Source organism: Myotis daubentonii, chromosome X (genome assembly GCF_963259705.1).
Source record: "Myotis daubentonii chromosome X, mMyoDau2.1, whole genome shotgun sequence".
NCBI classification, from domain to species: Eukaryota; Metazoa; Chordata; class Mammalia; order Chiroptera; family Vespertilionidae; genus Myotis; species Myotis daubentonii.
Genome location: NC_081861.1, coordinates 15335700 through 15348023, shown reverse-complemented (window position 1 = coordinate 15348023; position 12324 = coordinate 15335700). Strand labels below are relative to the sequence as shown.

Sequence of the window (12324 nt, the reverse complement as noted above, 5' to 3'; positions counted from 1 at the left end):
TGCAATAAATTTTACTCCTGCTATCAACTGGCTTTTTTGAAGTTGACATGCTGTAGTGAATTCATTTGTTGTGACAACAGAGATCCTTCCCTGTTGTAATTGTTCCTATTTTTTAGCCACAGTTCTCCCTCCTCATGCTCAACAAGTTGTTACCTCCCCAAGGTTTCCCTGCATTTCCATTTACAGAAAAGCTGGGGAAGGCCTCTTCAGTAATGTTAATATGGCATACACAGCAAGAGAAATCAGCCTGTCAGAGCTATATAGAAACAGCAGATTGATTAGGATGAAACCAGGTGCAAAATAACTTTGATAGAGTCTTTTAATGTAAACAGTTTATCTGTCATTGCTTTTCATTGAAACCCCCCGCAAAATGATGGAGTTTGGCTATTAGAGCTGAAGAATGTAGCTGAGTAAAATAATTATATTGTCATACTCTATCCAGAAAATAGAGAATGAGTGGATATTTTAATTTATTCATTGAGGACAGGAAAGTAAATAGGATAACATATAAGGTTAATAGAATAACATTGGCCTTGATATTCATAAGATTGTGTTCCCTATTTGGCTGCACTAGCATAGAGACTAGAGAAATATGAAACTTCTTAGGGCTCATGCAATGTGATTTTTAAAATGCTCCAGGTAAGTCTGTGTCTGTTTTGAATCATGCATACTGATTTTTTCATTGTCACTGGTATTCTACTTTTAGTACCAAATATTTTTATTTGTAACTCCATAGATTGCCTTTGTATTGTAAACTAAAAAATATGCTTTGAGCACACAGAGATATAGAGAAGCACAATGTTGTACATGTTGTGCTCTTTATAACTGATGACCAGATGCTAGCTAATGCTCACTACAATTTTTGAATTATCCATCTATGAGAATTTTGCTATTTTGATTTGCTTAACACTTCTCACAATGATATTAATTCAGATATTGGTGAGGGTGTGCTGCTTCCACCAAGAACTAACAGAAACTGAAGTGGACATAATCTGTTACTTGAGAACAGGTAGCTCTCAGGTAGAACAGAAATGACCACAGCCTTTTTTTCCACAAAGAACACATGCACATATCTGGCTCTGTACAGAGTATCACAGGGAGAATAGCAGCCACCCCTGGGAAACTGGGAATCACTAAACTGATCTGAATTGAAGTACTGGAAGGAAAAGGCATCACCATATTCCCTTTGTCACTGCCCTTGGGTTCAAGGAAGTGGCTAGACATCATTGGCCCTCTCTCCACTCTTCATCACCCCAATTTGGGTCTAAATCCAGGGCTGAAGCCTGGAGGTTCTGTCTTGGAGTTATTAGCAGCTAAATAACCTCAGGCAATGTACCATATGTACCTACATTTAATAGAAGTTTCCAAGTCTTGAGTTTAATCAGGTTTCTAGCATATAGTGGAGCAACATGAACATCTTTAGTGAAAGCTGTGTAATAAAGCACTTTGCCAAACTGAAAATGTGAGATTTTGAAAGTTATGTTCTGGCTTTGAAAATTTTACTAGGGCTTTGGTTTAAGGCCCAAGGAATGCTTTACTCTGTCCCCAAAATATCTTCCACCTGCCGAAAAAGCTACCAGGCAGGCTACAAACAACCAGGGCCTTGACTTTAATGGAAAACAGAATCAGTCTCATTATTAAGCAGCTATATTATTTTTTTGTATTTATTTAGCAAAATCAAAGGGCATAAGTACACACATTATAAATAACAGAAGAGGTGTTCACATTTGAGATTAGCTACCAATCCAATGTTAACTATTCAAAATTCAAGTGGATGGGCAGATAAAAGCAACAGACACTCCCAAAATGCATGGGATAACAATGTATTTCTCAGAATTATCTCATAGGGACCTTTGGAATATTAGATATAAACATTTAAAACATGTTAATAAATCTTGTTTCTTCCTAATGGAGGTGGATTAAGATTCCATATTAAACCTTGAATCATGTTTGTATACATATATGTATGTATGTATATATATATATATATATATATATATATATATATATATATGTGTCAAGTTTTGCTTAATAATGGGGAAATGCATCATTAGGTGATTTCCTCTTTGTGCTAATGTTTAAGGACCATGATAACCAAAACAACACAATATTAAATCAAGCACAAGGAAAAATGGTGCAGTCAAGAGATGCTGTATGTATAAGGCTGCTGTGAGCAGAATACAGTATACTGTTTTACAGTAATGCTTTTCTTTATAAGTAGAAAGAGAGTACACTCAAAAATAATTAAAAAACTATAATATAGTAAATACATAACCCAGTAACATAATTCTCTATTATTATTATCATGTATCTGTACAGTGCATGATTGTATTACTGTTCTTTTAAATGACTGGCAGCACAGTAGGTTTGTTTAAACAAGCATCAGCACAAACATGTGAGTAATATGTTGTGCTACAATGTTACAATGGCTATGAGGTCACTAGAGGATAAGAATTTTTCAGCTCAATTATAATCTTACTAGTGGCCCGGTGCACGAAATTCGTGCACATTAAAAGGGAATTCATTAGAGGAAATATTTTGATATTGCTATTTGCCCTTTCTCTATAATAGAAGTATCAGAGATGATAGAAAATTAGTAAAATGTATATGAAAATCTCCCTCCTGTAAGAGTCTGGGGCATGCCACAGGACCCAGAGTCAAGTCCCTGCTCACCCGCACACACCTCGAAATCACGTGAGACCCAGACCCGGCTGCCCCCCCACCCACCGTCAAGCCCCACCAGGCAGGAGGTGCAGCCTCAGGACCCCAGCCCCAGTGCCTGGGTGAGGGGCACAGCCTCAGGTCCCACGGCCCCAGCACCGGGATCGGGGCATAGCCTCAGGTCCCCCATCCCGGCCTCAGGTGCCCTGGTCCTACTGCAAGGGTGCAAGGGTGCAAGGGCCTGAGGGTGTGATGACCATTTGCATATTAGCTCTTTATTATATAGGGCTAGTGGCCCAGTGCACGAAATTTATGCACATTAAAAGGGGATTAATTAGAGGAAATATTTTAATATTTCTATTTGCCCTTTATCTATAACAGAAGTGTCAGAGATGAAAGAAAATTAGTAAAATGTATATGAAAATCTTCTTCCTGTCAGAGTCTGGGGTGCACCCCGGGACCCAGAGTCAAATCCCCACCCACCCATGTGTGCCTCAAAATCGCACGAGACCCAGACCCAGCCGGTCCCCCCTCATTGGGCTAGATCCAGACCCGGCCAGTCCCACCCTTGTCAAGCCCCACTGGGTGGGGGGCGCAGCCTCTGGTCCCCTAGCCTGGCACCAGGGTAGGGGTGTGTGGCCTGAGGTCCCCTGGCCTGGCACCTGTTTTTCTCTTATTATATAGGATAGGATGCCATCATTGACTTAACTGTTGTTAAGTGCTGCAAGCATGACTGTATACTTAAATAGTTGTGTGTGTTTTAAAATATAGGATACCAGACTTTAAAATGACCATGCAGAGTCTTTACTCCAGCTTCCTAATTTTGCCAGTAAGGACCCTGAGGCACAGTGTCAGTTGGTATTTGGTATTATAAGATAAAACAAAGCATATTTTAGTCTCTGCCCCTCTTCTTGGCATGGAGCTCTGAAAACCCTTATAATTTCCTAAGTGATAAGAATATTAAGAGCAGCTTTTGTTTTAATATTTGGTCTGGACCCAAGTTGCTAATGCAAGATATTGAATCCCATGGAAATGCCTGGGTGATAGGAATGTCTTTTTTTTTTTTTTCTAATGAGGCAACTCTTGGCAGGCTTCTAGATGGGAGCTGTTCACCAGAAAAACAAGCCATGGTTAGAAGCTTGGAACATTCAGCCCTATTTCTCCCCCTTCCCACTTCTCTAGAGAGGGGAGAGGGGCTGAAAATTAAATTATTATGTTAGTATGCCTCCATAAAATTTCTGATAGTATGAGGTTTGGAGAGCATTCAAGTTGGCAAACACATCCACAACTGGAATGGTAGAGAAGTTCTTATGCTTGGGACCCTCCCCAGACTTCACACTATATACCTCTTCATCTGGCATCTGGCTATTCGTCTGTATCCTTTTCCATATCCTGTAATAAACTGGTAAACATAAATAACTGTTTTCCTGAGTTCTGTGACCCACTCTAAACAAGTATCTGAACCTGAGAAGGGGACTATGGGAACCTCTTATTTATAGTCCACAAGTCTGAAGTACAGGTGACAACTTGTACTGAAACTGGCAACTCAGTGGGACTGAGCCCTTCACCTATAGGATCTGATATCCCCAGGTATACTAGTATAGTGTTAGAATTGAGTTAAATTGTAAGACTCTCAGCTGGTGTTGCAGAAAATTTCTTGGTAAGGGAAAAAATCCTCATACATCTGGTATCAAAAGTGTTCTGAGTGTGATAGTGGTGTGAGAGTGAGGAGAAACACATGTGAAAGACTACTGTGCTTTCTACTACAAGCATATGGATAAATATGAATGTATAGTAGTCCCTCTTATCTGAAGGGTTACATTCTAAAACCCCCAGTGGATGCCTGAAACCATTGATAGTACCAAATGCTATGTATACTATGTTTTGTCCCTATACATATATACTTGTGATAAAGTTTAATTTGTTAATTTGGCATGAACAACAATCCTATACAACAAAAGCCCAGTGACCAAATGGTGGAACAACCAGAACGACCAGTCGACCAGTCACTATGATGCACACTGACCACCAGGGGGCAGACACTCAATGCAGACAGTGCGTTCCCACAGTGGGAGCAGCTGCTCAGAGGGCAGGTCCACATCCGCTCGGCTGATCTGGATGAGCAGCGCTCCCACATTGGGCCAATCCCCACAGGCCACGCCTCCCACCAGAGCACAAATCCCATGCACTGGGCCTCAACAGCATCAGCTTCTTCGTTTCAACATTCTTTACCAGGATAGGTATTAATATCCTAAGTACATGTGAGACATGACTTGGGTCATCCAGAAACATATTTCTCATTTTTACCTGTTACCTCACTCTAGTTTTCTCACTTTCTACCACTTGCCAAATTTCAACCTTAGGTACAGATGTTGAGAAAATTGTTTTTGTATATAAAGACAAAGAAATTACTTTAAGCAATTAAAAAATAAATAATAAAAAAAAAGAAAAGAAAAAAAAATAAAGACAAAGAAAGTGTCCAGTGTCCAAATATTATTGGGTATTTACCTAACAATAGAACCTGAGACTTAATAGAGGAGGACTTGGATCTCCAACACTAATGTCTAAACTTGGGAAGTGTTTTATTTAAAATAAATCATTTCAAGGTGTATTGAGTTGTTGTTATGCATAGAAGGGTTCAGCATGCTTCTGCACTGGTCATCCAAAACAAGTCCAATGTTATATTATAAATCGTCTCTGTTACAAGCTATTACCTCTGCTTTCTAATTTACAGCAGTATGCTCTTCTTTTCTTAGCCCTCACCCATGTCCAAGATTAACAAATAAAAAGGTCTCCAATTGGATACTTTTTTAAGGATCTGAAGAACCCTGAGGTTGTCAAACTGCTGCTTTAGTACTCCCCATATTAAATATTTTTCTATAGCCTCAAAAACTCTAGGCAAGTACAAGTTTGGTTCTGATTACATAATTATGCTACAAAAGTATGAAAAAAAATCATCACTAAAACCTCCAGGTGCTTAAACAGTTTGATAGACTGTAGCCATTCTACCATCAGCACCCCCAGCTGTGTTGCTTAGAAACATTTTAATTCCAGAAGTATTGAAAGAGGTGCAATCCCTGTGGAGAGGGAAACAGAAATCAGAAGGCTGCTGACAGATGATCTGAGTTGTTTCTTCTGATATACTGTGAAGATCACTAGCTCTTTTCATGAATGATAAATGGACTTTACACAGATCAATGGCTTCAGCAATAAACTGGAACCAGGCTCCATGTCTGAGGCAATGCAGGCCAAGAGACCCAGAGATTTTCTCATCTCAATGATTTGGTGTGTTTTCTTAAAGGTTCCACAGGAGGACAATGATCTGAGCATTTGGTCATCCCTTGCCTTTTTGTGATGTCTGCTAATAAAAATGATCTTAGAAATGATACTTTAGCCTTTTTGTAGCCATGCAGGTGCAGCCAGGTGTCAGTAGTAATGCAGGGTAAGTGGCTCCCTACCACAGACTTTAAAATACAAGATATGCCAATGACCATACCCTCTGCATCTACCATCTTTCCTGACATTAAAACCAAAGGAAGCCCACATGGGGGAAGATTAGAATGAAAGGCTGGAAGAGGAGAATCCACTTGTGAATCTAAGTGCTACTCCTATGGACAGGGCTGAACTTTCCAGGCAGCCCTGACAATACCTGCCTGTGTCTGAAAGATGTACTTAGGCATGTAACCATGTTACCTGGGAGAGGAAAATTGCTTTCTGTGTCTACAGTCTGCTTATCTCCAGCAGCCAGCTTCAACTAGCTCCTTATCTTTCTGAAGAACATTTTATATTGTTTATTGTTTTGGTAACTAGTTGCAAAGGTTATGCTTGCTAATGTTCTCTAATTGCATTTTTTTCTTCTGTTTACAGGCTGTTGAAAAGGCAAAACCTAAGAATAATCCTGTGAAGTAAGTTATTTTTTTATTAGTTGGAAATTTTAATTTTAATGGACTCCATGCATGTGAAAAAATAAAGTCAAAAAAGAGACCTTGGATTTTGAGTTAATCCCCATTCATGACAATTTAAAAACAACAGAAAACACACACACAAAGAAAAATACCTCCAATAAGTCAGGACCGGCCTTTGTTTTTTCCTGTCGTCTTTAATCCGAAGTGCCCTAAGTTGTGCCCAGTTTACAAAAATTAGTATGTGCCATCCATGAGTAGTTTCCAAATACTATTATAACCATATTCAATGCATAGTGCTTTGAGTCTTTGGGTTTTGCACATGCTAAAAAGCTTACATTTTTAATTGCAAATCTTGGAACAATTACAGAGATGTAAATAGCTGAAAATGTGCCAAGTGATTTCCAGCCATGACGGGGAGGTTCAGCACCTTGGCATCAAGGCTTCATGACTCTGTTAATGAAAAGCTCATGTGCTGTATTTAACTAAAAGTTTTTCTAGCTAACAATTATTTCTAAGGCATTCTATGGTATACTCTTAAATTATAAACAAGGTGCATGGCAGTCTTTTAAATATAGTACATCTTAGACATCCTGTTTCTTCCAGAAGGGAGACTTTCAAATTAAGAAGAGTGTACGTCTTGTCATTAAGGTTTGTGACATCTGATTGCAGTGTTATGTTTCATACCAGTCCTCCTAGTCATGTGGCCTAGAGAAGATCTGCTATATTTGCTGGGTTACTATAGGTCTGGTAATATCACATCCTTAGGAACTATGTGTTAATTTATCTCAGCTAACTTCCATTATAGTGGGTATCCGATGTAGAAATGAGAAGTGCATTTATTTTTAGTAGTTTCTGGGAGAATGAATCAGGTAATGCCAATGACAAAAAGGCTGCTTGTGTTTTGCAAAATATTTAACTTTTTCAAGTCACTAGGGTGGTGTTTAGCATACCATTAAATGTAAATTTTAATTCTTTTTCCAAAAGGTTTGATATACTTTGTTTTCAAGTTGAATTTTTATTAGGCCACAGAATATTCCTTGTTGGGCTTCTGTAGCCTCTGGGACATCTGTTGTCTAGAAATGTATTATGCTGTAACCATCCTCTGGAAGTAGTTTTAGATGCTGCATTTTTCTCTGGGTGTTTGGTTGTGGATTAAATCTTCTCTGCATACTGATTTCTTTTCTATCTATGCCCAGAAGTTATGGACTCACCTGTGAGTCCATAACAGGTGAGCTTCATGAATTAGAGCATGGTGCTAATGAGGCCAAGGCCAGGACTGTAGTCCCTGAGTGAGCCATAGGTGATCTTTCCCTTAGACTGACTGCACCCCCACTTTGGTCTATCCACATGCAGATCACAAGGAATGGGACAAGTGCTGGGGGCGTGTAAATATAAATATAGGCCCTCGATGGGACAAACACCTCCAAGTTCAAGCCCTCTCAATAGGAAGTGAGTCCCAACCTCCATCTTGGCATACTTAAGACTGCCCATTGTTAGTGTGTGGAGCTGCATTAGATCATACTTTAGTGGCTAGAAAGTAGGACTAGTTTTCTCCCTGCTCCTTGTGAGGATTTAACCCTACAGATAATTATATTTTTATGAGCTCTTATTAATTTACAGTGTGACTTTAATGTCTAGCACTTTAAGAAATATTCTAAAAGGGAAACAGGAAAACTAAAAGAGCCAAATAATTAGTAATACAATAGGGAGATTTATACTTTTAAATATATTTGAAAATCTGCTTAGTAATAAGCCTACATCACAGTCATCTGGTAAAGGCTTAGAATTGTCTTCTAATTTAATAAGATACTGTTCTCAGTGTGAGTTTGGGTGTCCTATTGCACTGGGACTCACAATATCTAACTCACTTGCCTAGCCACAATCATTGGAGCACATTAAGTAGAGAAGTCTCTTCAAGATCTCAACTCAGGGACAGAAATTCCAGAGCCTGGCTCAATTACACAGCCTGACAGCAGAGCAGAAGTGGAGTTTTAAAATGTTTTATGTATAGTGATTCTCATTCCATTTCTGCTGTCTGCCAGAGAATTTCAGTTATACATAGTGCACAGGGACCCTAAATAGAATAAGAGTTCAATACATGTACTCTGAATGAATGAACAAGTAAACAAATTAAACACATCCCAGAAAACAGTCCTTGCAGGAGCCTGGTCTGGATGTTTAATGAGACTGGTGGCTCTACACTAGTGGAGTATCAGATCAGAAGGGCCCATGTGTTCTAACTGACCAAGTTGTTCAGTCTCTTATTCTTGAATCATGCCACATGTAAAATAGTCACATGTTGTTCTGGTTTATTCTAGCTCTTCTGCCTCTGATTAGTTACTGGTTTGATATTTTATGCAAGAATTGACAATAGTGTGGGAAGGCTTGGGGAAGGAGAGGGAGCGGGGTCAAAAAGGGACATCTGTAATACCTTCAACAATAAAGATACAATAAAATAATTAACATTTGACTGTTTAAGCATACAGGATTGCTGGAAAAGTAGAAGTCTAGAGGCATCATTTATAGTTAATGTATGAACACATTGGTGAAAATGATCTTATGTGCTATTGGATGCCATCCTCATGTGCAGTATTTGGTTGATGGTTGAGAAAAAAAATCAAAAGAAGAAGAATATTTTGTGACATGTGAAAATTATATGAAGTTCAACTTTCAGTGTCTACAAAAAAGTTTTATTGGCACACAGCTACATTAATTTGTTTACATACTGCCTGTGGCTCCTTTTGTGCTACAGTAGCAGAGTTGAATAGTTGCAACAGAGATCATACAAAGCAAAAAATATTTACTATGTGTCCCTTTACTGGATAATTTTGCTGACCCCTGCTCTAGTTGGTCAGTTAGAAAATGGCACAGATTTAAACTCTTCCATGACTGTAAAGCTTAAACTAGCAGCCCTTTCTCTTCCTGCACTTTAAAATATTGAGTAGGTATTTACTGAACCCTAATCATTTGTTTTGGAATTTCTGAGGCTGACATACCATGTAATTCTCATTCAGTGCAGAGATATCACTCTTAAATCACTATCTTTGAAAATTTTTATGGATATAAGATCCATTAACAGGGCAGTGATGCCTCATAAACCAGTGGACACATAGCTAGAGCATACTGCTAGTTTCCCAAGTTGTGTGAAGATGGATATATTGCAAAAGGTATATGTATTTTCTAAAATTCTGTTGTTTCCCAAGATCTAACTAAGGCTAAGTACATTTTCATTTGAATGATGGTAAATGATTATCCATCTAGTTTGTATATTTTCCTGTCTAAAGGTTGAAATTCCCCTCCCTATTTCTCATCTATTTATTCAGTTTATTTTTAATACCTTCATGGTTGAAAATTTCTTTCATCACCATAGGGAGATTGTAGTACACATTAATTATACTCCATATAAAAAATTAAATTTATACTTAGTGAATGTAATTACATAATACACCTGAATACACTAATGACTTTACCTTGAAACATTAAATATTACCTTTGAGAGTAAGAATCAAAATTGAACATTCTTAAGATCAGTTATCAGGGCAAGAGATGCTGGGGTATGTCTCAGTCTATTGGAATCATGCCTGTATCAAAGCTTGGTTAGTATGTTCAAACTGTGGCTCATTAATGTGTCACAGAGACTTTCACTTGGATATTCAGGTTCTACAGCAATTATCTCCAAATATTCATTGTGACAACAGGCCTGAGAGATGTACAGATTTCTTCTACCATATGTGACTCATCACATACATTTAAAAAAGCATTTCTGTTATTAAGACATATGTGATAGTACACTTCCGCAAATGTGAATTGCTTTTGGCTAAAAGCCATGCACTAATAAGTTGAGTTGAATCTAACTGAGGTTGACCTCTATTACCAAAAGAGAGAGGGAAGAGAGAGAAAGAGAGAGGGAGAGAGAGAGAGAGAGAGAGAGAGAGAGAGAGAGAGAGAGCAGTTGTCAAGCATAAAATAAGAATCCACTCTGCTTAGGAAATTACAACATTTCTTAAGAACAGATCTATTTTATAGCTATTGTGGTTTCATTATTGAAAATGGCAAATAGCCACAAATATTTTCCTGACCATGATTTTGTGAATTATTCATTTATTCACTGAATGAATATTTATTGAGAATGTATGGCATTCCCAGAACTGTGATAGATGATGAAAGAATTAAAAATACATCTGACAGGGCTCTTACCCTCAGGGAGTTTAGAATCCAGTAAGAGAGATATAATCAGTTTGCAAAGAACTAAAAACAAAATAGAGAGAGAGACATTTGTTAAGTAGGGTACTGATAAGTATGAGGGAAGCTCTAAGGACAAAAAATGCTTCTAGTTATCACTATTGGAGAAGGGGTGGAAGAGCAGGAGACATTTGCACCAGGACTTTGAGACAGTAGTGCTGAAGAGGTAGGCAGTGAAAGGTCAGATTGGAAATCAAGGCTCAGAAGTAGTGGAGGTTTAGGACTCTCAGAGCTTAACCAGTTGAAAGAGATTAGTTTAGTAGAGTCAAATACCATTGAAGTGCTCTAACTTGTTACTGTGAATCATCAATTTATCCCCTAATTTTTAAGTATAAACAGAGTTCATAGACCTAGGTTCTAGTCCTGAATTTAACACTAGTTTGTTGTATGAAATTGGACACATTCTTTCCTTTCTATAGACCCTAGCTAGATATTTTATAAGGTTCTTCTACCTCTTAAAAAACTAAAGCTTGAAATCCTGTTTTATAGTTATTCTTATTTTAGGACATATTTGATGTTAAAGTTTGACATAGATGCATACAAGCACATACATTAAACATTACATATGTAGTACATACTAGTATATGTTTATACACAAACATAATGCCTTTTCCCCTTATTTCTGCCTTATATATCTGTGAAATGAAAGACAAGAAGCCACATAATTACAGTTTTAAAGAGCTACATTATATAGAAGATAGTATGGGTCCAAAGACATGGTTTAGCTTTTTAGATTATCCCTTAGGGCCAAAGTTAATTTTGTTTTTAGAGTCCATATCTCTTGTGAAGCTCTTGGACACAGGCACATCACATATATGAGGAATGTCACTGGGATCACCACATCCTCTCAGAATGATCAGGTGATGGATTCAGTACTGCGTTCCACCAAACACTAGTCTTGTGGGTTGTCTCCTTTAAAAAAAAAAAAAGGTTCAACACCACAGAGATTTGGTATTACACTATCACCTCTTTTTCCTGCAGCTCTCTTCTGCACATTTGCATAATTCAGGCTCAAATAAGTCTTATAGAAAGAGGTCTGTTTAATTTTGTCTTATACAAGATTTCCTAAATGTGTTTGACCAGAGGACACCTTTATCCAGCATGGTATCTCATGGAACAAAACAAAAATGGATGCTCAAGTCCATGTGAAATAAAATGACCACATAAGAATTTGGACTAATAGATAGTTGTGAGAAACTTAGGGCTGAATAACTTATGTCCAGTCTCTATAAGAGTATTAGAAGTGAGCAGACTATTTAAAAAGTTAATCATGGAAAGGAAAAAAATCCCCAAAGTCTGAAATTGTAAAATATCTCCTGTGTCTCTTTTACATTTGTCATACTCAATGATTTTCCTGAATTACAAATGAAATGAAAAGCAATCCTCAATGATTTTAGGGTACATTTAGGAGTAGGTCCTTCTGAACGAGACCCTTGAAGCCAACAGTCCCCAGTAAGCCTCAGAAGAGCAGTGGGTTAGCCACATGGCCAACTCCTTTCAGTGAGGTATCCAGACC

At 38.0% G+C, this 12324-nt stretch overlaps 1 protein-coding gene across 1 annotated transcript in view; it reads left to right on the top strand.

Moving 5' to 3' along the window:
- The window catches only part of AFF2 (ALF transcription elongation factor 2), a 633956-nt gene that overhangs the window by 519387 nt on the left and 102245 nt on the right, over positions 1–12324 (top strand). Inside the window, exon 9 of the mRNA XM_059678586.1 lies at positions 6529–6566. Coding sequence (XP_059534569.1) covers positions 6529–6566 — 38 coding nt within the window. The remainder of the gene's footprint in view (positions 1–6528; positions 6567–12324) is intronic.